Source organism: Elephas maximus, chromosome 2 (assembly GCF_024166365.1).
Source record: "Elephas maximus indicus isolate mEleMax1 chromosome 2, mEleMax1 primary haplotype, whole genome shotgun sequence".
NCBI classification, from domain to species: domain Eukaryota; kingdom Metazoa; phylum Chordata; class Mammalia; order Proboscidea; family Elephantidae; genus Elephas; species Elephas maximus.
This window is the reverse complement of record NC_064820.1, coordinates 76,778,877-76,805,237: the sequence shown is the minus strand read 5'-3', so window position 1 is coordinate 76,805,237 and position 26,361 is coordinate 76,778,877. Positions and strand designations below refer to the sequence as shown.

The following is a 26,361-nucleotide window of genomic DNA, read 5'->3' as shown; positions in this document are numbered from 1 at the left end:
CTGGATCTGGATACTGCACTGGAGGGAAAAAAATGCTATAAAGGATCTTACTGGGACAACTGGTAAAATTGTAATATGGACTATAAAAAACTAAATTTTTTGAATTTAATAACTGTACCGTGGTTCCGTAGCAGAATATCCTGGCTCTTAGGATATACATATTAAAGCATTAAAGGGTAAAGGGACACGAGGTATGCAAACCACTCTCAGATGATCCAAAAATAAAAAATAGTGTGTGTGAAGTGAGAGCGAGGGAGAGGGCAAGAACGAGAATGAGAGAAACATCTGGCAAAATGTTACAAATTGGTAAATTTGTATAAAGTCTACATTTGAAATTATTTTAACATAAAAATAATTTCTTAAAAGTTGTGTACAGTCACTGTCTCCCCTTCTTTATTCCGCTAAGACTGAGATTTCTTTGGTATCAATCCAATGACTTCTTCTTGGCCTTATCTTAATTTCTCCACAGTATTCAACAAAGGTTGTTACTCTTTCTTCCAAACCCTCTCATCTCTTAGCCTGTGGCACCACATCTCCCTGGTTTTCCTTTTATCTCACTGGCTATTCTTTTTCAGGCTTGTTTGCTGGTTCCTCCACTCCTAAGCATCAGTCTGTGTCATTAAATAAAACCCTGAATTACAGAGTCAAGTATCCAATTTCTTACAAGACATATCTACTTGTTTGTGAAAAGGACATCTCCAACTTCGCTGGTTATAAAAGAACTCTCTTGATTCCCCTCCCCACTCCAACTCACTGACTGGGCTCCTCCCCAGTTGCCTAATGTCACTAAATGCTAGTAGTGTTCACCCAGTTGTTCAGGTCAAAATAGTCATCTTTGATTTCGCTTCTCCTCATATCCTACATCCAAACCATTAGTTAGTTCTGTCAAAATGCACTCGCAAAATGTACCATTAAAATATACCCTGATCTGACCACTTCTTACCGCCCCTGCCTCTCACCCTAGTCCAGATACCATGGTCTACAAAAGAATGTTCTACTACGAGAGGTTCCCCTGCCTTCTCTTTTGCTCCTTTACAGCCTGCTCCCTATAAAGCATCACAAATGATGTTGCAATTACATTCTTTCCCTGATCAAAACCTTCCGGTGGTTTCCCATTACACTTATCTATTTTATTTTTTGCTTTCTCTTTGTTTTAAAAAAAAAAAAAAGTCTTTAAATACATAGTTAATATGGGAATGCTTCTTGTAAAAAATTAAATAAAGAATACAGAAAAAAATTCAAGCACCCTTCCTGGTCTCTTTCCCAGAGGTACTCTAGTATTCATTTGATCTGTATCTTTGCAGAACTCTTTCCTGTGCATTTAAATACACATATATGCATAGAAATAAAAAAACGTTTTATTTCGGTTCTCTAACAACCCATTCAAAATATGCCTTAATTTTCCTAGTCATTACATATAGGTTTATTTCATTATTTAAGGTGCCCTGGTGGCACAAACCCTGGTGGTGTAAAGGTTAAGTGCTAGGGCTGCTAACCAAAAGGCCGGCAGTTCGAATCCACCAGGCTCTCCTTGGAAACTCTACGGGGCAGCTCTACTCGGTCCTATATGGTCCCTATGAGTCGGAATCGACTCGACGGCAACAGGAATGATTGGATGGATTGGTGGCACAAATAGTTAAGCACTTAGCAGCTAACCAAAAGGCTGGCGGTTCAAACCCATCCAACAATCTGCTTCCATAAAGAAAACCCATGGAGTAGTTCTACTTTGTCACATGGGGTCGGTATGAGATGAAAGTGACTTGATGGCACCTAACAAAATTCCCTTATTTAACTGCAGTTTGGTTTATTGATGAACACTTAGACCTTTTACCAGTACAAACATTCCATTCATTTAACAAATATTTACTAAGTGCCTACTATGTGTTAGGTACTGTTCTAGTTGCTGTATATATAGCAGTAAATAAAGACTGTTGCCTTCTTGGAGCTTACCTTCTTATAGGAGAACAAATTATTCAGACAAATTATTCAAAGAAGGTTTATTCAGACTATAAACAGAATAAGATATATAGTATAAACTTCTCCTGTAAAAGGCTTTAGAGTAAATATTTTAGGCTTTGCAATCTCTGTCATATTCTTTGTTTTGTTTTCAACCCCCTTTAAAAATATAAAAACTATTCTTAGCTCACAGGCTGTCAAAAACAGGCCATAGGCCCACTAAGCCATACCTTGCTAACTCCTGATATGTGTTAGGATGTGTTAGAAGGTGGTATGTGCTAAGCAAAAAATAAAAAGGTACACAGGATAAGGAGTGGGAGGAGGTAGGATGCAGTATTACATAGTGTTTAAAGAAGATGAGATCTGTGCAAAGACCTGGAGGCCAGTGACTCAGGCAGATATTTAGGAGTTTATTCCCAACTGCAAAACCAGCCAGAGCAAAGGCCCTAAAGTAGCAGCATGACTGATGTGTTTAAGATACAGCAAGGACAGTGAGCTGGGGGGAAAGTGGTAGTAGGAAACGAGGTTAGGAAGGTAAGGAGAAAGGAAAGTGGGCTGTGCAGATCACACGTGGCCTTGCGGAACATGGTTTGCTTTTCCCTGACTGAAAGGTGGAGCCACTGCAGGGCTTTGAACGCAGAACTAACAGGCACTGTCTTAATTTTTAAAAAGTTCACTCTGGCTACTTTATTGAAAGAAGACTGTTGGGAGGAATTTGGGTAGAACGGGAGAACAAGCAGTAACCTATTTTAGTAATCCAACAGGATATGACAGTAGGGGCTTGGACCAGCATAGTGGGAGTGAAAAAGGGGTAGGATGGTAGGATTCTGGATATATTTTAATGCTACAGAAAACAGGTTGTCCTTGGCAGAATGGATCTGGAGAGTGATTGAAAAAGAAGGTAAGGGTAACTCCAAGGTTTTGGCCTGAGCTACTGGAAGGATGGAGTTGCCACTGACAGATGGGTAAGTCTGTAAGTAGAGAGGAGGAAGTCTAGGAGAACAGTTCTGGACGGCCAGGTCCAAACCCAGTGCCGTCGAGTTGATTCCGACTCTAGAGATGCTGAATTGGCAGTTAAATGTAATGAGTCTGGAGTCAGTGAGAGTGGTCATGGTTAAAGACATAAATTTGGGCATTGCTGGCATTTATATGGTATTTAAAGCCGTGAGACTGAATGAGATTACCAAGAAAGTGAATGTAGATAAAAAGAAAAACCAAGGACTGGGCCCTGGGGCCCTCTAGCATTAAGAAGACAGGGAGAAGAACAGCAAAGAATTACAAGGAGCCAAAAACTGAGAGTTAGGAGACAACCAGGAGTATGCAGTGTCTTGAAAGCCAACAAAGAGTGTTTCAAGGAGAAGGGAGCAAACAGCTCTGCCAAATACTGCTGATAGGTCAAGTGTTATGAAGATGTTCAATGGCATATGGCATTTAGCAATGTGGAGGTTTCTGGTGAACCTGAAGAACCATTTCAGTGAGAGTGGTACAGGCAAAGGCCTAATCAGAATACGTTTAAGAGTACTAGAGAAAACTGGCAATAGCAAGTATAGGCAACTCTTTCGAGGTATACTGCTGCAAAAGGCAACAAAAGAATGGGGAAACAGCTGGTAAAGAGTGGGTCAAGTTTTTTTTTTTTAATAGGAGAACAGCATGTTTGCTGATAGAAATGATCCAATAAAGGAAAAATACTGACAATGTGGAATGAGAAAAACTGAAGCAATGTCCTTGGGTAGATGAGAGGACAGTGGTATCTAGTATAAAAGCAGAGACAAGAACATGGACTGTCCCTGGGTGGTGTAAATGGGTTAACTCGTTTGGCTGCTAAGCAAAAGGTTCAAAGTTCAAATCCACCCAGAGGCACCTTGGAAGAAAGGCCTGGCAATCTACTTCTGAAATATTAGCCATTGACAACCCTGTGGAACACAGTTCTACTCTGACACACATGGGGTCACTATGAGTCAGAATCAACTCCATGGCAACTGTTTTGCTTGTTGGTTTTTTTAAGTAGCAGTTCTAAGGTAATAAGCAGGAAGGCAGCATTTATTGGTGCTGGTGCTGGTAGACACATGAGATGATGGGAGTCTGTGGAAGTTCTCTTCTGACTGCTTCAATTTTTTAGCAAAGTAGGAAGCGAGGTAATGAGCAGAAACTGAAGATGAGAAAAATGACATTGGAGGTTTGGAGAAGGTATGAAACAGTAATATAGGAGAGTGGGAGAGTGAGCAGGCTAGAAAAATAAACATGATGACCAGGCAATAGTAAGGACCCCCTTGAGGTTTGCGGTCATGTGTGGTTGTAGGCTTTTTTCAGCCAGTCAGTTCTATAGGTGCAGGTGCAAAGAAGGCAGAGGGTTGGTTTTAACTAGGGCTGTAGATTTCTGTTGTTGAGAAAGCTGAAAAATTTATTTAAGAAAGGAGTGAAAACATCAAGAAGGTAAGGGACAGGAAACAACAATAGGATCAATGAATCAGAGATTCTAGTGGGGTCAAAAACTTGTTGGGGTTGGGGTAGTAGAAGTAAACTGCAAAAACAGGAAGTGGTGGTCACAGAGTAGAATACATGAAATGGTAATTACAGAAGGATGTAGCTCTTGACCATGTGAGATGGCATCAGCATGGAAGTGAGTGGTTCAGGTAGGGTGGAAAAGAAAGGCATTGGAAGAGAGGTCTAGGAAATGAGAGTCCAGGATATTTGGAAGTATCAGTTATGTAGAGTCTCGTCAATTTTAATATAAAGAGTTTGGTAGTATTGAAGAGAGAGATAGCAGGCCTAGAGTTAAAACGATTGAAAAATGAGGAGGAATGGCCCTGAGGTTAGTAGTCATTTGTAATCACAAGGGGTAGTGGATTATGTAATCTGATGACATAACCCAAAACAGGGCTTTTAGGGGTAAGGGAGAGAGAACAGCCTGAAGGCAGCAAAGAGATGCATGGTAAACTATCTTTCCCAACTCTAGAACAGTGGTAAGGAGGAAAAAAAAAAAAAAATTTTTTTTTTTTTTTAATGTAGATAATGACAGCCACAATTGCACAGTTGGGAGAGTCAGGTCTTCATTACAGCAAGAAAGTAAAAGAAATGTTTAAAAATAGATTGAGATCAGATTTTGTGGATGATGGACTATAAATTCCAGAGGGCATAGTAGAAGGGTTAGGAGAGTTGGGGAGGGGTTAGGGAAAAAAAAGAAAGAGAAACAAATATACCAAACCCACTGCCAGTGAGTTGATTCCAACTTATAGTGACCCTGTACAACAGAGTAGAACTGCCCCCAGAGGGTTCCCAAGGCTATAAATCTTTATGGAAGCAGACTGTCACATCTTTCTCCCGTGAAATGGCTGGTGGGTTTGAACCGCTGACCTTTTGGTTAGCAGCTGAATGCTTTAGCCACTGCACCACTAGGGCTCCTTTAGAAAACAAGAATAGACCCTTTATTGACTCGTAGTACAGGAGTAAACGGTGACCTGGAAGTAGGGAGGTTCTGTGGCAACTGACAAAGATATCCTTGAATATACATGACTCCTACTACTCCCACGTGTTTCTCTAAGAAATGGAAATTGCTGGGCCAAAATGTTTCTTTACTTTAAAATTAAAATGGCTGTATTAATTTATTCCCAATGACAATATATAAGTTCCCCTAAAACCTCGTCAGTACGTATTAATAAAACTTTTTCACTTTTGCCAATATGATCGGTGAAAAAAATTTTTCACTATTGGTGAGGCTGAACATTATCTTATGCTTACTAGCCAGCTGTAGGAAACCCTGGTGGTATAGTGGTTAAGTGCTATGGCTGCTAACCAAAAGGCTGGCAGTTCAAATTCACCAGGCGCTCCTTGGAAACTTTATGGAGCAGTTCTACTCTGTCCTATAGGGTCGCTATCAGTCAGAACTGACTTGACGGCAACAGGTTTGGTTTTGGGTTTTTTGGCCAGCTGTAATTCGTCTTCTCTGAACTTGTCCATTTCAGAAATTGAGTTATCTGCCTTTTTTATTGATTTACAGTGCTCAAAAGAATCTATTTTTCTACTTTATTCTACTCTTAACGATTCACACAAATCAATGTTCTAAGTTTCTCGTTTCAAATCTTTCAATGGCTCAAGAGCAAGACAACGCTCTGTACGTTTTCTCTTCCTCAAATCCCTTTGTATGGATATACAGGTCTACAAGTTAAGGCCCACCAGCCAAATCTGGCCACATCCGTTAGTTTCCTTATTGTCTCTGGTACTACGTACAATGAATGGCAGAGCTGAGTAGCTGCTACAAGACTCAAAGAATTTGGCACACAAAGCCAAAAATATTTATTATCTGACCTTTTACAGAGAAAGTTTGTGGACTCCTGCTCTATACCCTCCGGACCCCTGAACTGCTTAGTGTTTCAAGAACATAGTAGGTTAATACCCTGTATTTACTGCCATATGGCAAATACGGACAACTCTGAAATGCTGCTCCCACACCCTGACATGCTCCAGCCATACCCCTCACTCTCTTCATGAAACCTATTACTAGCCCTCTTTCGTGCCTCCACGGGTTTATATCATAAAAGCTGTAACTACACTTCACTGGACTTACTTGTTTGCATCTTTCTCTTTCTACTGCTATGTAAATCTCTTGAGGATAAGGGACAACCCTAGCATTTAATAAATGATTAGTGAATGAATAAACGGTATACAAAGTTTTTCATAGTTTTCCTTCATCTGCTGTTGTCATCAAAATAAACTACTTATTTTAATTCATTAAATATTTTCAAAAACATTATTTCTAATGACAGCCTAATGATCAATGGTTCTATAATCTTATATTAGTTTTTCTAAAATTTTGGGTGGCTATCACCAATTCCTAGTCATGTATTTGCAGCTATTTAGTAGATTCATGATGACTTGCTGAAATATTTCTTTTCCCTAACTCCTTCCTTAGTAAAGACAAAAGCAATAGAATCTCGGCCTTTCTGGGATCACCTTTTTCATTTACGGCAGTAACTACTGCACTTGAGGATTAAGGGGGTCCACTGATACTCTACTAATGGCTTTCGAGTCGACGGTAAAATGCAACTCATGTGGTTTTTTATTTTGGTTTTTGCCTTAATTTTCAGTAGAAAATTAATCTGCTACATCTTGTGGGTAGTCTTATTTTCCTTATCTGGAACACCTATGGAAACCCTGGTGGCGTAGTGGTTAAGTGATACAGCTGCTAACCAAGAGGTCGGCAGTTCAAATCTGCCAGGCGCTCCTTGGGAACTCTACGGGGGGCAGTTCTACTCCGTCCTATAGGGTCGCTATGAATGGGAATCGACTCAACGGCAGTGGGTTTGGGTTGGAATACCTATGTTATTTTTGCTTCTTCTACATTTCCCTATCAAGTCAGCTTACTCTGCCAGAGCTTTTACTAACTGCGTCTTCCAATTTACTTATTTAATAGCCTTTTTCACTTCTCTTAACTCCCCAATTTGAAAATACAGACTTCTACTTCTGGTGGATTTCTTTGATTTTCTCCTATTTGTGTTGAGATCATTATTAAGAGTGTTTCACTCACAAACACTGCTGCATTTGTTTTAGAACCCATTTTTAAACATTCATTGTCCTTACCATCCAGGTAAGGACTTTTTTTTCCCATTCTAAAATATACGTGGATAATTAAAGCCCTGTCTAGTTTAACTTTGAAACTTTCTGACTCAGTTTAACTATCTTAATAATGTGGTCTAAGACCTAGTTAGTCACATTTTAAGATTCTGACTATACATATTACATTAAAATGTACAAATAAAACAACATGAGCTTTCTAATCAGGTAGTTCCAGATTCAGATTCAGGGTTGGACACTCTGGGCCCCTGGACAAAGTAATATCTATACTTCAGTTCTCTTATCATTACAATGGAAGTAATTCTAATGTAGAACACAGGGCTATGATACCAAGTGAGAATAATGTACATAAAAGTAGCAATATATGCTAAAATAACACCTAGCATATTTCAAGAAATGTTAATTCACTCCCTCTTTCCTTCTTCCATCCCAAGCAAGAACAATGAGCACTGTGCTGCCTCAATTTATCAAAAGCCCATTATTAAATTCCTTTAAATAAAAGCAATTTGGCAATATGGACCATGAGGAATGTTCATATGCTTTGATCCGATATTTTCACTTTGGGGAATCTATCTTAACAAAATAATCCGAAATGCAGAAAATGCTTTCTGTGCAAGGATGTTCACTACAGTGTTTCTTATAGCTGCAAAAAAAAAAAAAAAAAAAAAAAAAAAAATCAGAAACTGCTAAGTGTTCAACAGAAAAATGTGTAATTATAAGAAATTCAGGAATTCTCAACATGGAGCCCTAGATAGAGGCATCATGCCATTTCTCTGCAACATAGACTCGAAAAACCAAGTAAAACAGATACAAACCATCAATCCTGGAACCGTAAGAATCAAATAAAGGGATAAAGAAATAGCTCAAACACCAAATGGAAAAAGAAACTGAAGGAAAACAGAGAAAGCAGAGAGATACAGAGCGGAGGTCCCCTGCCCACTGACGCAGCACAGTGTCTTCATCTTGGAGAATAGCCATCAATGATCCCAGACAGAGAGTACAGGAAGGCAACTTCACAGAGTTCCCAACAGGAAACACAGCACTGGCCCCATACCCCATCCCTACCCCTTCCTGCCGGCCCTCACCGTGCTGCTGTAGCTAAAGCGTTCCCAGCTTAGGCCTACCACTGAATTGAGCCCACACTGCCCATCTCTCCTACCACTTGACCATCTGCTGAAAGGAGGGAAGCAAACTTGTACCACTTCCCGTCTGACACTCCAGTCTATCTGGCAAGGAGCTGTGAATGCTCCACACTGCTGGACCAACGTCAACAGGGAGACAGTGCCCACCTAGTCAGCCATCACCCACCTCACCTAATGAATGTACAGCAAAATGGGCTCACCCTGCCTGCTGCTGCCCAGGCCACCCAGATTAGATGTTGAGAGCTATCATGCCCACAGACAAGCAAGCAGCAAAGCACACCTGGCCTGCTGGCCCTGAAATATCAAAACAAAACAAAGAAGCAGGATGAACAAATGAACATACAATCAATAAATAAAGAAAATAATGCTGTAATGTCTTGGAGATAGCAGATAATATCAAAACATATCAAAAAAAGCAGGACAAGACAGCTTCAGCAAGTGGCCAAAATAAAGAGTCAGATCACTTTCTGGCATAAGAAGAAGCAATGGAACTACATGATATGGAATTCAAAACACTAATATTGAGAGCTCTCCAAGAGATCAGGAATGAGATCAAGGAAAACACAAAGCCAAGGGAAAAAAGACAAAATCATGGAAAACACAGAAAAAAAAACAACAAAAACAGCCAAAATCAAGAAAAACACAAAGAAATAGAAGAATTCAGGAAGATAATACAAGAACAAAATATAAAAATAATTAGAAATCATACAAAAACAGCAATTAGAAATCAAAAAAGGTGAACGACAAAGTTTCAGAAATGGCAAAGTCAATGAAGGTTTTAGAAGCAAATTTAAAACAACGGAAGACAGAATCAGTGAGATTGAAGACAAATCTATGAATGTCACTTCGATTGAGGAAAAAATCAGAGAAAAGAATGAAGTAAAAGGCAGAAAACTTAAACTATGTGGTACACAATCAAGAGCAAAAATGCGTGTGTGATAGGAGTTTCAGAACAGGCGGACAAAATAGACAACACAGAGATTGTTCAAAATCTGCTGGCAAGAAACTTCCCAAACATCATGAAAGACGAAAAGCTGACCATCCAAGAAGCTCAATGAACCCAATATAGGATTGACCCCAAAAGAAAGTCACTGAGACATATCATAGCTGCACTTGCTAAAACCAAAAACAAAGAAAGAATCCTCAGAGCAGCTCTAGAAAAATGGGGAAACAATAAGACTAAACTCTGATTACTTGGCAGAAACTATGCAGGCAATAGGATAACATATATATAACCTTGGACAAAAAAAAAAAAAAAAACTGCCAACCAAGAATAATATATCCTGCAAAACTCTCAAATACAAAGATGAAATTAAGACATTTCCAGATAAACAGAAATTAGGGGAATTCATAAAAACCAAACTTACAGGAAATATTAAAGGGAGTCCTTCGATTAGAGGACAGACAACAATCAGAGTCTAGGACACAGGATAGCATTAGCCAGATACCAACCCAGGTAAAGAACTCTCAATAATAACACGAAGCTAAAAGTTAAAACAAGGAAACAGCGATGTCAATCTGTAAATGACTACAACATGAAAACAATAAAAGAGGGAACAAACAGCATGAGTACAGAACTTTCAAATGGAGAAGTCCAGGTGATATCAAGTAATAAAAGACTAGATCAAACTTAGAAAGATAAGGGTAAATTTCAAGGTAACCACAAAAAAGTTAACAAACATACTCGTCAGAATAAAAGAGAAGAAAAACACAAAATTTCAGTAAACACAAAATCCATAATAACGATAGAAAGAAAATTCGCAAACAGATGGAACTCAGCACTGGAAAGTAGGAAAACAAAGAAAACATCAGCACTACAGAAAAAAAAAAAGGCACAACGATATGACAGTGATAAACTCATACCCATCAATAATAATAACACTGAATGTAAATGTCTAAAATGCACCTATAAAAAGACAAAGTGGAAGAATAGATTAAAAAAGTACGATCCATTGATGTTCTGTCTACAAGAGACACACATTAGATACAAAGACATAAGTATACTACAAATCAAAGAAGGGAAAAAAAATGTATCAAACAAACAGTAACCAAAAATGGGCAGGAATGGCAATACTAGTCTCAGATAAAATAGACTTTCAGGTAAAATCAACCATAAAAGACAAGAAAGGACATTACATAACAATTAAAGGGACAATCCACCAAGAAGACATAACCTTAATAAATTTATCTACACACCCAACAACACGGTTCCAAAATAAATAAAACTCTAACAGCACTGAAAAGAGAAATTGCCAGTTCCACAATAATTGCAGGAGACTACAATAAACCACTCTCAGTAAAGGAACATCTAGAAAGAAACTCAACAAAGATACAGAAGATCTAAAGGCCACAATTGACCAACCGGACCTCATGTATATAGAACACTCCATCCAACAGCTGCAAAGTATACATTCTTTTCCAACACACATGGAACATTCTAGAGAACAGATGACATTTTGGGCCTCAAAGCAACCCTCAATAAAATCCAAAACCTCAAAATAACATAAAGCATTCTTTCTGATCACAATGCCATAAAAGTAGAAATCAGTAACAGGAAGAGCAAGGGAAAAAAAATCAAATACATGGAAACTGAGTAACGCCTTGCTTAAAAACAAATAGGCAATAGAAGAAATCGAACGGGGGAAAAATATTCCTACAATCGAATGAGGCTGATTTATAGCAATAAACACACACATCAAAAAAAGAAAAATGGGCCATAATCAAAACATTAGCACTACAACTCAAACAAATAAAAAGATAACAGCAAAAGAAGCCCACAGCCACCAGAAGAAATAATAGAGATCAGAACAGAAATAAATGATATAGAGAATAGCAAAACAATAGAAAGAATCAACAAGACCAAAAGTTGGTTCTTTCAAAAGATCAACAAAAATCAACAAACCACTGGCCAAAGAAAAACAGGAGAGGAAGCAAGTAACCCAAATAGATGAGATTGGGGACATTACAACAGACCCAACTGAAATAAAAAGGATCATAACAGAATGCTATGAAAAATTGTACTCCAACAAATTTGAAAACGTAGAAGAAATGGACAAATTTCTAGAAACACACTACCTACCCAAACTAACAAACTGAGATACAAAATCTGAACAAACCATAACAGGAGAAGAGATTGAAAAGGTAAAAAAAACCCAAAAAAACTCCCCACAAAAAAAGGTCCTGGCCCAGATGGCTTCACTGGAGAATTCTATCAAACATTCAGAGATAAGCTCAAACCAGTACTACTCAAACTATTTCAAAGCATAGAAAAGAAAGGAATACTCCCGAATTCATTCTATGAAGCCAGCATACCCCTAATACCAAAGCCAGACAAAGACACCACATAAAAGAAAATTACACACCAATATCCCTCATGAATACAGACACAAAAATTCTTAACAAAATTCTAGCCAATAGAATTCAACAGCATATTTAAAAAAAACATGACCAAGTGGGATTCATGCCAGGTATGCAAAGACGGTTCAACGTTAGAAAAATCAATTAATAATCCAACACATAAATAAAAGAATCTCATGATCACCTCGCTTGATGAAGAAAAGGCATTTGATAAAGACCAATAACCATTCCTGGATAAAAACTCTCAATAAAATAGAAGGGAAATTCCTCAACATAATAAAGTGCATCTATACAAAACCCATAGCGGACATCATTCTCAATGGAGAGAGCCTGAAAGCATTCTTCCTGAGAAAGGGGAACAAGACAAGGATGCTCTTTATCACCACTCCTATTTAATATTGAGCTGGAATTCCTAGCAAGAGCAGTCATGCAAGAAAAAGAAATAATGAGCATCCAAATTGGAAAAGAAGTAAAACTATTCCTATTCATAGATGATAAAATCCTATACACAGACAGTCCACAAGAAAACTACTGAAACTAACAAAGATTCAGCAGAGCAGCAGCATACAAGATCCACATAAGAAAATCAGTCGGATTCCTATACACCAACAAAGAGAACTCTGAAAAGGAAATTAGGAAAATCATATTACCCCTAAAAAGATAAAATACTTAGGAACAAACCTCACCAGGGACATAAAAGACCTACAAAAAGAAAACTACAAAACGCTATTGCAAGAAACCAAGAGACTCAATATTGTGAAAATGTCACTCCTACTCAAAGCGATCTGCAGATACAATGCGATCCCAATCCAAATACCAACGGCATCCTTTAACAAGATGGAAAAACTAATCACCAATTCTATACGGGAAGGAAAGAGGCCCTGGATAAGCAAAGCATTATCGAAGAAAAAGAACAAGTAGGAGTCCTCATACTACCTCATTTCAGAACCTACTATACAGCTATGGTAGTCAAAACAGCCTGGTGCTGGTACAATGACAGACACATAGCCCAACGGAACAGAATTGAGAACCAAGATGCAAATTCACCCACCAATGGTCAGATGATCTTTGACAAAGGCCCAAAGCCCATTAAATGAGGAAAAGACTGTCTTTAACAAAGTGCTGGTAAAACTGGATGATCGTCTGTAAAAAAAAAAAAAAAGAAAGAAACAGGATCCATACTATACGCCATACAAAAAACTAACTCAAAATTGATCAAAGACCTAAATATAAAATCTAAAATGATAAAGATCATGGAAGAAAAATAAGGACAACACTAGGGGTCCTAATATGTGTCATGAAGTAAATACAAACCATAACTGACAATGCAAACATCAGAACATAAACTAGATAACTGGGAGCTTCTAAAAATTGAATACTTATGCTCACCAAAAAACTTCAGTAAAAAAGAGAACCTACAGACCGGGAAAAAATTTTTGGCTACCACATATACAAAAGGGTCTAACCTCTAAAATCTAGAATACTTCAACACCTCAACAACAAAAAGACAACCCAATTAAAAAAGGGGCAAAGGATATGAACAGACACTTCACCAAAGAAGACATTCAGACAGCTAACAGACACATAAGGAAATGCTTGCGATCATTAGCCATTAAACCAATAACAAAACCCACTGCCATGAGTTGATTCCGACTCATAGCGACAGAAAAATGCAAATCAAAACCACAATGAGATACCATTTCACCCCGACAATACTGGCACGTATCAAAAAAATAGCAAATAACAAATGCTGGAGAAGTTGCAGGAAGACTGGAACTCTTAAGCATTGCTGGTGGGAATGGAAAATGGTACACCCACTATGGAAAACGATATGGCACCTCCTTAAAAAGCTAGAAATAGAAATACCGTATGATCCAGCAACCCCACTCCTAGGAATATGTCCTAGAGAAATAACCATCACATGAATAGGCATATGCACACCTATGTTCACTGCAGCATTAGTCACAATAGTAAAAAGATAGAAACAAGCTAAGTGCCATCAATATGTTAATGGATAAACACATTATGGTACAAACATACAATGGACTGCTATGCAATGATAAGGAACAATGATTAATCTATGAAACATCTCGTAACATGGATAAATCTGGAGGGCATTATGCTGAGTGAAGTCAATCACAAAAGGCCACATATTGTTATAAGTCCACTATTATAAAAACTCACGAAAAGGTTTATACACAGAAAAAGAAAAATCTTTGTTATGAGGGAGGGGAAGGATAGGGAGGGAAAATCAACTAATGAGACAGTAGACAAGTGTTAACTTTGGTCAGGGGAAAGACAACACACAATGTAGGTGAAGTCTGCTCAACTTGACCAAGGCAAAGTCATAGAAGCTTCCTAGACACATCCAAACACCTTGAGGGACTGAGTTACTGGGGCTAAGGGCTGGGGACCATGGTCTCAGGGGGCATCTAGGTCAACAGACATAACATAATTCGTAAAGATGTTCTATATCCTACTTTGGTGAGTAGCATCTGGGGTCCTAAAAGCTTGCCAGCAGCCATTGAAGATACAACTATTGGTCCCAGCACGTTTGGAGCACAGAAGAATGCAAAAAACCAAAGACACAAGGAAAATATTAGTTCAAAGAACTAATGGACCACATGAACCATAGCTTCCCCCAGCCTCAGCTCATAAGAACTAGATGGTCCCGGCAACCACCACCAACTACTTTGACAGGGATCACAATAAAGGGTTCTAGGTAGAGCAGGAGAAAAATGTAGAACAAAATTCAAATTCACACACACACACACAAAAAGACCAGATTTACTGGTCTGATGGTTACTGGGGGAACTCTTGAGACTACAGCCCCCGAACACCCTGCTAACTCAGAACCAAAGTCCACCTTTTAGCCAAAGATTATACAAAAATGGCACACTTTAGGGAACATGCTTCTTAGTTCAATCGAGTATACAGAGACCGAATGGGCAACACCTACCCAAAAGCAAAGATGAAGGTAGGAAAGGGCAGGAAAACTGGAGGAATGGACACTGAGAACCCAGGTCGGAAACGGAAAGGTGGAGAGTGCTGACACACAGACTGCAACTAATGTCATGAAACAATTTTTGTATAAAATTTTTGAATGAAAAACTAATTTGCACTGTAAAATTTCACCTAAAACACAACTTAAAAAAAAAAAATGAAAGAAATTCAAACCAACATTATGAGGTCATTTAAAGAGATTAAAAAAAAAAATAGCATGAGAAAATGTTTATGGTGGTAGGTGGGAAAAAAACAGAACATGAAATTATTCATACATTGAGGCCTCAAATGTGCAAAAATCAAATAAACTCAGAAAAAATATTGGAAAGAAATGCACCAGAGGGTATAGAGTAGTTATCTCATAGTCCTGATATTACAAGGGATTTTTATTATTTTACGGTTGCTTCCTAGAGTTTTCTAAATGATTATGATGATAACAGTAGTTATTATTCACATAGTGCTTACTACACACCAGTCACTGTTTTAAGACCTTATGTATTAACTCGGTCAATGCTCATGACATGAGATGAAAAACTGAGGACCAGTGAGATTAAGTAACTTACCCAAGGTCACACAGTTTCAGGAGATGCCATGATTTGAACTCAAGCAGTCTGGCTCTACAGCTCTTTTCTTAACCTTTATACTACACTGAAAAGTTTTCCTTTGTTTTTAAGTTTTAATTTGTTTTCCTTAATTAAAAAAATTTTTTTTATTGTGCTTTAAGTGAAAGTTTACAAATCAAGTCAGTCTCTCGCACAAAAACTTACGTACACCTTGCTAAACCAACAAACCAACCCACTGCCGTCGAGTCGATTCTGGCTCACAGTGACCCTATAGGACAGAGTAGAACTGCCCCATAGAGTTTCCAAGGAGCGCTTGGGGGATTTTAACTGCTGAACTCTTGGTTAGCAGCTGTAGCAGCACTTAACCACTACACCACCAGGGTTTCCTACACCTTGCTACATACTCTCAATTGCTCTCCCCGTAATGAGACAACTCGCTCCCTCCCTCCACTCTCTCTTTTCATGTCTTAAATTTTAATTATTAAAAAAGCATATATCAATCCAAACCTTGTGTTCTTCCACAGTTGTCAGCTTTCTTTCAGTTCTGAGTTTGAGTACTTGCTCTGCCATCAGGTGCCATTTTGGAATAAGATGTAGCCACCACTCTTGTACGGGTTCTAGCCAAGGTTCAAACCAGTTCAGTCATAGCCAACAGACCTCAATTTTAAAAATATGGGTTATCTGGAACCATAACTGTAATAGGAAAAATTATAGGTTGAATCCTTGGAATGGGACACTCGGAAGAGGTGTAGTGAGTCCTTTCAGGAGCCTGATGTATGAGACTGGATCACTGTCAGGCATGAGGAGAGCGACACACATTCAAAGCTGTGTGGTCAGCCACCATCTCCACTGCTACTTCCTACTCTGCGCAAAATCCTGTGGGCAAGAAATATGGTTGCTATGCAATGCATATGCTACCCTTATCTTCTAAGAAGGAGATTAAGTTTCTAACAGGCCTTCCACCTGTAACTTTTCCCATTCTGGTTATGGTTCCAGTTCACTCAAATTTTAAAAATTTGGGTCTGTTCCAGTGTTACTTCCTTGGCCTTGACTAAACTGGGAAGAAGCGGTTCCAAGGCCTGGTTATTATCTACTGGAAAAAACTCTTAAGACAAATCTGTCCCTACTTCGTGTTCCAATATCTCATTTAACCACTGAGACTCTAGAACTCTTAACATTCCTACTTATTACACCTAGGGACAGAACTTCAAAGAACCCTAATGTGGAGGGCCTATAGTAACCAAACTTTTCCTGCTAGAACCCTTCTCCTGCACTTACACTTACCCATTTAACTACAAATCAGTTACAACCTTTGCAAACATCCTGTCTTCTGCTGTGAAGTTCACTCCCTCTACAATCCAGGAGACCCCTCTTATCTGCCAAACAGATACCTACCATGACACTGGCTAAATGTGACCAACTAAGAAAGAGTCTCAACATCTGGAGAATTTCCCTTTGGAGAGCCTTTTCAGAATGCTTCTTCCTTTTCATTCTTTCCTCTTTGGAGATGGCACTGTTTTCCATTATTTTTGAAAACCTCATCCCTTAATCAATCACTTTAATTCTCTCAATTTTCTCACCTTTTCTGCTGGTTACCTTTTTTGTTGTTTGTTTTGGTGGGTAAAACAAGATTTTTTTGGCACCAAAATATATTCAAGAAATCAGTTCCAGGAAGAAATATTCATAATTTATACCCTGAACAATAAAAACACCTCCTGCTACTGCTGTGCTCCTCTCTGCAGTCTACATTTGATAAATTTATTTCACGTCACTTAGTTTGACTTTCTCTATAACCAAATTTATTTTCTTAAAAAATGTCTGCAGAACCCAACACGGTTAAAAAGCAAGCAATTCTTCTAAATATAGGATATTTACATTTCAATACAGTTCATTACAGTAGTTAGAAAAACTGAGTTCATGTGATGGCTTTAACATTACCTAAATAAGAAACACAGCAACAACCTTTACAAAAAATGAATATGTTAACAAATGTTGATATTGAAAATATTTACAATCAGAATCATTTATTGTATTTTTCCAAAATGTTATTCTGCCCCCACGCTGTAACAGTAATAACTTTGATTATTTCTCGAACCTTATCAAGGCTAGTTCTGGGTGAAGGCCCCTTTTAGGAAAAAGAAAATGGAGCATTAATACTTCATTAGGCTCACATTAACTTACGTGGAATAAAAACCACGGTGCCAAACTGGATAGGCACGGAAGTTTAAAAAAAAAAAAAAAACTACACCTTCAAACTAATATTTTCGTTCTGCCTTGCAAGTTTTCAACTTGGTGTAGCCATTCTCTAAGAACGACTGGGGTGCAGGGCAGGGTAAAAATGGAAAAGAGAATTGCTTCCCAAAAAACTGAATCCTCCGCTTCACTAAGTACACCTAACTTGACCGTTCTGACATGAAAGCTCTGATATAGTTAAACCCAATTGCCGTCGAGTCGATTCCGACTCATAGCGACCCTGTAGGACAGAGTAAAACTGCCCCACAAGGTTTCCTAGAAGCGCCTGGTGGATTCGAACTGCCACTCTTTTGGTTAGCAGCCGTAACTCTTAATCACTACGCCACCGGTGTTTCCATAAAATAGGGAAACTTAAAATACAACAGGAATTTTTGTTACCCTAAAAAACGAAGCACGTAAGGACAGCCATTTTATCTTACACTTCCAAATACCTATTACACATAAATCTTGCATTTAAAAGGCATTTCATTAGGGTAAAAAAAAAATGGACCGTTTGTGTACTCATTGAAGAAATCATCACTGTTTCAAAAAAAGACTGTTATTAAGCTTAATCCAGCTGTCAAGATCAATTAGTAGATAGCCTCCGACTCTAAAGTTCTACATTTATATTTACCGATAGGCCAAACTGATTAGTAATTGTAAAGACAACGGAGTTGTACTATAAGCAATCCTTGCAAAATCCAGTTGATTTTTTAAATCAGTGAACAACACACGATCATTTTTAAAGGAAAGAAGCAATTCCCAAAGCAGGTTGATTGTGGTAGCCGGTCTGTTCCTCTGCAGCTGTCCCCTTGTTGCGTGTACGCGTGGGAGTGGAGGCATGAATGCAAAAAACATAAACCCACACAAAACACGCGCAGTTACAAACATTAAAAATATGTAAACACGTTGTCAGGCCAAGAACCGCCTGGAGAAAAAGCCCATCTAGTTGAATGCGGAGTCCATGGTGTGTGCGGGAGCGGGGCACCCAGGCAGTGGAGGCCCGGGATGGACAAAGACCGGCCCATCTGGGGCAGCGCTCGAAGCGTCCAGAACCGGCAGGAAACAGGCAGTCCCCGGGACAGCTGACTGTGGCACTCAAGGGCCTTCCAACGCCGTGGTTTAACAGGCGGTAGCAAAAGCTCCCCTCCGAGAGCGGACCCTCCCCTTTGCACCGCCTCTAACAGGCTCCAGCTCCGACCTCGGACATCTGAGGAGCCGCCGCCCGCGCCCTGTCCGGGTATCGCAGGAGGCCTCGGTCGGCAGCTGTTGGGCTTAGAACCGCGTCACCGCCGCCCAGCTCCAAACGGCCGGGCAGGCACCCCGAGGGCAGGTGGGCCCGGCGCCTCTACCCGCGGTCTGTCAGGCAGCTTCGGAACTCACTGCCTCCGATCCCGTCCCTCTAGTCCGAGGCCGCGCATCCCCACGCCACCTACCCGGTCCCACACCATCCCAGAGTCCTCCGACGCTCGGGCCCTCTGCCGAAGCGGCGCTGTCTCCAGTCCGGGGACTGAAATGGCTGCGGAACAAAGGGAGTCTGGGCTCCGGCAAGCGCCGGTCCGATTGGCCGGGAGGCGGGGCCCGCCGCGGGAACGTTCGGCGGCGGTCGCCGTGGCAACGGCGGCAGGGCTGGGAAAACGCTGCCCTGGCCTGCCGGACCTGGTCTTCGCAGAGCTCGGCAAAGGTTCCTAAGCGGGCTCTGCAGCTTCGGGCTTCCGCCTGCGCCGGTGCTCACAGATGCTCGCGCCCCCTGGGGTCGGCGCGCCTGCCTGAGCTTCCAGCCCGCAGACGCTGCACTGCGCTGTGGGGCGGCGAGCAAAATGGTCCTGTGTTGTGATTGTCTAGGGGCTGTTCAAGGCCCTGTCAGGATGATGACCCTCCCACAGCCTAACTTCTCAACCCCAGAATAACCCCAAAAGTGACCGCCCTGCCCTGGGAGCCTATTCAATACTGAACAAGCAGATATCCCACAATACAATTCCAACGTCGGTGGTAAAAAGCAGAAATGGCTTCAATGGAGAGATGTGGGCCTACGGCTGCCTGCTTGTTGCATGGTAGACTTTTGAGGTATGCTGTATGTAGCGTATAAACTTGTTCGTAGTTTAAATAACTTATAAAATTAAGTTTTACTTTTCCAGGTGTGTATTTATATAAAACTGTAGTTCCTTGACTTAGAAATAATAACTCCTCTCCTTTTTTTAACCTGTCATCATGAGAAAATAAAATGTCTTCTATTTTCTGGAGAGAAAATAATTCAGAATGGGAGAGGTAAACGTTTTGTACTCAATTGTAATAATGGTAATGAATAGAAAAGTGTCAATTCCCTTCACTCAGATTATTCTAAAATATAAATTTACTACATATGAATAATTCGATTTTGCATGGCTGGATGATCATTATTTCCTAAAATGATGCCACTGAAGCTATTCCTCACATGTATCGGTGTGTGTAAAAATGGAGTTTTTTCCCACTATCCTGCTTGTGTTGTATATGTTTTGAAAATGTGTAGCGGTTGTTGCCTTCCAGGCATATTCTAGATAAAACTACATGGTACCTAATACTAGAAATTGTCTTTTATTTTCTGTACCACAGATTATTTGTTAATAAATTTGATAATAGTTCTCTTTCACAACAACAGCCATTTTACAGGAATAACTAGTTTATTTAACTTAAATTAAGCGTCAAAAGGACCCTTTTTATTATTAGGAAATTGAATATAGCAAAGAAAAATATTTTAAAAAACTAAAATACTCATAAGATTGCCGCACTTTTTAATGTTAATTTGGTAGCAATTGAATGGTGTACATCAAAAAGAGTCCCCCAATAGGAATAGGTTACTAACAAAAAAATGTAATATGAACTTTGCTAAATGGTAGTTTTGTGTATCTGCAGAGATATTGACCCAGAATAAGGATATTATCCAAATAATAAACATGACTTATTTCTGCATTTGAAAAGTTAAATAATGGGATACCAAGCCCTCATCTGTACAGATCTTGAGATGTGTGGTATCTGCATTCTAGTTTCCTAAAGAAAAGCAAAGGAGCCCTGGTGGCACGGTGGTTAAACGCTCAGCTCCTAACTGAAAGGTGGGGTTTGAACCCACCAGCCACTCCTTGGGAGAAAGATGTGGCAGTCTGCTTCCTTCAAGATTACAGTCTTGGAAACCCTGTGGGGATAGTTCTACTCTGTCCTACTCTGTCCTATAGGGTCGCTATGAGCTAGAATCAACTCGAAGGCACACAACAACACAGAAAAGCAACAAGAATATCTTAAAAATATAAAAGATTTACTGAATAAGCAATTAGTAAAGAATTCACATGGTTAATAGTTTGGAAATAATTTAAATCAATTTTAAAAAGAGAAGCATTTGTTCAAGTATATAAGAAGATTTATTGCCAAAATCTTTTTAAAAGAAAAAAAATGTTGATGGTCAAACATTGTGAAATTGAGATTAGACAAATTAAACATCCATTCTTTTATGAAATTTAAATGAAAGTGAATTAAAATGTTGGTATAAAATAGTTATGCATTGAATAAAGAGATTCTTAGGCATTAACCTTTTTGTCTACGTTAAATAAAAAATGCATTGTTTAAACAGCAAATTTTACCATTAACAAGCATTTATTAACACAGCTCCTTTATTTTACTTTTTGTGTTGGTTGTTTTCTCTTTGCACACTTTGTACATGAAATAACAGATACCTTTTTTTTTTAGTGCTGTTTTCACTTTACACTCAAATGTAATTCATTTATTCAAAGTGGTAAAACTTTGAAGAATTTTTGGTATTTTTAAATGGCATATACTGAAATTAAAAAGAGTAAATAGACTTTGTTTTTAATCTCAAAACCTATTATAGATATCTTACATTTTTAATTTCTGCGTTGCAGTTTTTTCCTTAGGTGAAAAAATTGACCAATATAAAAATCAAAGAATGGTAGAAATTACAAAATTGCATTTAGGGAAGAAAATATATTTACAGGCTTTCACCTATGAAGGAAAAGTAGCATTATCCAAAAAGCAGGAAACTTGGAGGCAGAGGACCTGTATGCAGATGCTGACTTTACCATTTAAGAGCATCGCTGGCTCAGTCGTTCTAAGCTCACTTTACTGTCTTACATAGGATTAAATAAAATAAAGTTTATGTATAGAGCTCATTAGCAGCGTGCCTGGCAGATACTTAGAAAACAATATATGATAGTATTACTTGACCTTAATGTTGTTGTTGTTAGGTGCGGTCGAGTCGGCTCTGAATCATAGCGACTCTATACAACAGAACGAAACACTGCCTGGTCCTGAGCCAACCTCCCAGTCGTTGTTATGCTTGAGCTCATTGTTGCAGCCACTGTGTCAGTCCACCTCATTGAGGGTCTTCCTCTTTTCCGCTGACCCTGTAGTTTACCAAGTATGATGTCCTTCTCCAGGGACTGATCCCTCCTGACAACATGTCCAAAGTACGTAAGACGCAGTCTCACCATCCTTGCTTCTAAGAAGCATTCTGGTTGTACTTCCTCTAAGACAGATTTGTTTGTTCTTTTGGCGGTCCATGGTATATTCAATATTCTTTGCCAACACCACAATTCAAAGACATCAGTTCTTCTTCGGTCTTCCTTATTCATTGTCCAGCTTTCACATGCATATGATGCAATTGAAAATACCATGGCTTGGGTCAGGCGCACCTTAGTCTTCAAGGTGACATCTTTGATCTTCAACACTTTAAAGAGGTCCCTTGCAGCAGATTTACCCAATGCAATGCGTCTTTTGATTTCTTGACTGCTCCTTCCATGGGTGTTGACTGTGGATCCAAGTCAGATGAAATCCTTGACAACTTCAATCTTTTCTCCATTTATCATGATGTTGATCTTTGGTCCAGTTGTGAGGACTTTTGTTTTCTTTATGTTGAGGTGCAATCCATACTGAAGCCTGAGGTCTTTGATCTTCATTAGTAAGTGCTTCAAGTCCTCTTTCAGCAAGCAAGGTTGTGTCATCTGCGTAACGCAGGTTATTAATGGTCTTTCTCCAAACCTGAAGCCCCGTTCTTCTTCATATAGTCCAGCTTCTCGTATCATTTGCTCAGCATACAGATTGAATAGGTATGGTGAAACAATACGACCCTGACGCACACCTTTCCTGACTTTAAACCAATCAGCATCTCCTTGTTCTGTCCAAACAACTGCCTCTTGATCTATGTAAAGGTTCCTCATGAGCACAATTAAGTGTTCTGGAATTCCCATTCTTCGCAGTGTTATCCATAGTTTGTTATGATCCACACAGTCAAATGTCTTTGCATAGGCAATAAAACACAGGCAAACATCCTTCTGGTATTCTCTGCTTTCAGCCAGGACCCATCTGACATCAGCAATGATATCCCAGGTTCCATGTCCTCTTCTGAAACCAGCCTGAATTTCTGGCAGTTCCCTGTAGATATACTGCTGCACCCATTTTTTAATTATCTTCAGCAAAATTTTGCTTGCGTGTGATATTAATGATATTGTATAATTTCCACATTTGGTTGGATCACCTTTCTTGGGAATAGGTATAAATATGGATCTTTTCCAGTCAGTTGGCCAGGAAGCTGTCTTCCATATTTCTTGGCATAGACGAGTGAGCACCTCCAGTGGTGCATCTATTTGTTGAAACATCTCAGTTGATATTCCATCAATTCCTGGAGCCTTGTTTTTTGCCAGTGCTTCCAAAGCAGCTTGGACTTCTTCCTTCAGTACCATCAGTTCCTGATCATATAGCACCTCTTGAAATGGTTGAACATCGACTAATTCTTTTTGGTATAATGACTCTGTGTATTCCTTCCATCTTCTTTTGATGCTTCCTGCATTGCTTAATATTTTCCCCATAGAATCCTTCACTATTGCAGCTCGAGGCTTTAATTTTTTTCTTCACTTCTTTCAGCTTGAGAAATGCAGATCCTGTTCTTCCCTTTTGGTTTTCCATCTCCAGCTCTTTGCACATGTCATTATAATACTTTGTCTTCTCAAGATGCCTTTTGAAATCTCCTGCTCAGTTCTTTTACTTCATCAATTCTTCCTTTTGCTTTAGAGCAACTTTCAGAGCCTCCTCTGACATCCGCCTTGTTTTTTTCTTTCCTTCCTGTCTTTTCAGTGACTTCTTGCTTTCTTCATGTATGATGTCCTTGATGTCATTCCACAACTCGTCTGGTCTTCGGTCCCTAGTGTTCAATGTGTCAAATCTATTCTTCAGATGGTCTCTAAATTCAGGTGGGATTTACTCAAGGCCATATTTTGGCTCTCATGGACTTGCTCTGATTTTCTTCAGTTTCAGCTTGAACTTGCATATGAGCAATTGATGGTCTATTCCACAGTCGGCCCCTGGCCTTGTTCTGACTGATGATATCGAGCTTTTCCATCATCCCTTTCCACAGATGTAGTCAACTTGATTTCTGTGTGTTTCATCTGGTGAGGTCCATGTGTATAGTCACCATTTATGTTGGTGAAAGAAGGTATTTGCAATAAAGAAGCTGTTAGTCTTGCAAAATTCTATCTTTTGATCTCTGGCATTGTTTCTATCACCAAGGCCACATTTTCCAACTACTTATCCTTCTTGTTTCCAACTTTCGCATTCCAATTGCCAGTAATTATCAATGCATCTTGATTGCATGTTTGATCAACTTCAGACTGCAGCAGCTGATAAAATTTTTCTATTTCTTCATTTTTGGCCCTAGTGGTTGGTGCGTAAATTTGAATAATAGTCATAGTAACTGGTCTTCCTTGTAGGCGTATGGATGTTATTCTATCACTGACAGTGTTGTACTTCAGGATAGATCTTGAAACGTTCTTTTTGACGATGAATGCAACACCATTCCTCTTCAAGTTGTCATTCCCAGCATAGTAGACTATAGGAGTGTCCAATTCACAATGACCAGTACCAGTCCATTTCAGCTCACTAATGCCTAGGATATCGATGTTTATGCATTCCATTCCATTTTTGACAATTTCCAGTTTTCCTAGATTCATACTTCATACATTCCAAGTTCCAATTATTAATGGATGTTTGCAGCAGTTTCTTCTCATTTTGAGTCATGGCACATCAGCAAACGAAGGTCCCGAAAGCTTTACTCCATCGACTCTACTTTGAGGAGGCAGCTCTTCCCCAATCATCTTTTGAGTGCCTTCCAACCTTTGGGGCTCATCTTCCAGCACTATGTCAGACAATGTTCTGCTGCTATTCATAAGGTTTCACTGGCTAATGCTTTTCAGAAGGAGACTGCCAGGTCCTTCTTCCTAGTCTGTCTTAGTCTGGAAGCTCAGCTGAAATGTGTCCTCCATGGGTGACCCTGTAGGTGTCTGAATACTGGTGGCATAGCTTCCAGCATCACAGCAACACGCAAGTCCCCACAATATGACAAACTGACAGACACATGGGGGTATCATGTAAAAGAACAGATGTTTGAGAAGGAGAAATGGTTATTGAAGAAAAAATAATAGGTCTAGAAATTTAAAAAATTTGAAAAAAGTATCTTTAATAGGAAGTTGTTAGTGGTGGCACAAATGATTTGTGCTGGACAACTAAGCTAAAGGTTGATAGTTTGAACCCACCCAGTGGCACCACAGAAGAAAGGCCTGGTGATGTGAATCCATGAAGATTACAGCTAAGAAAACACTAAGGAGCTATTCTACTCTGTAACTCATGTGGTCACCATGAGTCGTAACTGACTCAGTGGCAACAGGCTTGGTTTTGGTTTTTATGTAGAAACTAAGTAAGAGAAGTAAAATAATGCTTTAAGTACAGGCAAGCTTCTATAGCAGAATAAAACCTAAAATCAAACCCATTGCCAATGAGTTGATTCTGACTCATATCAACCCTGTGGGACAGAGTAGAACTGCCCTATAGGGTTTCCAAGGAGCGGCTGGTGGGTTTGAACTACCGACTTTTGGTTAACAGATGAACACTTAATCACTTCACCACCAGGGATTCTTAATGTAGAATACTTCTGAGAAATACTGTTTCCATTTTATCCTTCTGGAAAAACATGGGAATTCTCATTGTATTTTCTTAACATTAGACAGTTCAAAAAATTGCCTTCCCAATGCAGAACAGATTTTCAAATTCTCAGACTGTAGGCTTTCTGGAGCCGTAGAGGCTGGATGAACCCCTGAAACTATTGCCCTGGGATAATCTTTAAAATTTAAAACAAAAATATCCCCTGAAGTCTTCTTAAAATGAAACAGTAGCTTAACTAGTAGAAATTGTATTCCTTGAGCATTACACTCTTTTAAGAACTATATATGGGATCAAATTAACAACAGCAACTCAAATAAAAGGAATTGAGTTTATTTTGATGGGAAAGAACAAATGAGAAAAGGAGGGTCAGAATGGTTGTACAACTCGAAGAATGTAATCAATGTCACTGAATCGTACATGCAGAAACAGTTGAATTGGTGTATGCTTTGCTGTGTAAATTCTCAGTAACAACAGCAAAACCCCACCCATGAACATCACATAGTGTCAGAGTGGGTGGGTGGGTGGATGGGTGGGTGGGTGGGTGGATGGATGTGTGGATG

General features: G+C 39.3%; 1 protein-coding gene and 1 long non-coding RNA gene across 2 annotated transcripts in view; one reads left to right on the top strand and one right to left on the bottom strand.

Moving 5' to 3' along the window:
* Window positions 1-19,369, bottom strand: part of TNPO1 (transportin 1) — a 119,837-nt gene extending 100,468 nt beyond the window's left edge. The window contains exon 1 of the mRNA XM_049865315.1: window positions 19,261-19,369. Coding sequence (XP_049721272.1) covers window positions 19,261-19,275 — 15 coding nt within the window. The 5' untranslated portion in view covers window positions 19,276-19,369. The remainder of the gene's footprint in view (window positions 1-19,260) is intronic.
* A 2-nt stretch (window positions 19,370-19,371) lies between these two features.
* Window positions 19,372-26,361, top strand: part of LOC126065406 (uncharacterized) — a 162,694-nt gene continuing 155,704 nt past the window's right edge. The window contains exon 1 of the long non-coding RNA XR_007514852.1: window positions 19,372-19,891. This is a non-coding gene — a long non-coding RNA (uncharacterized LOC126065406). The remainder of the gene's footprint in view (window positions 19,892-26,361) is intronic.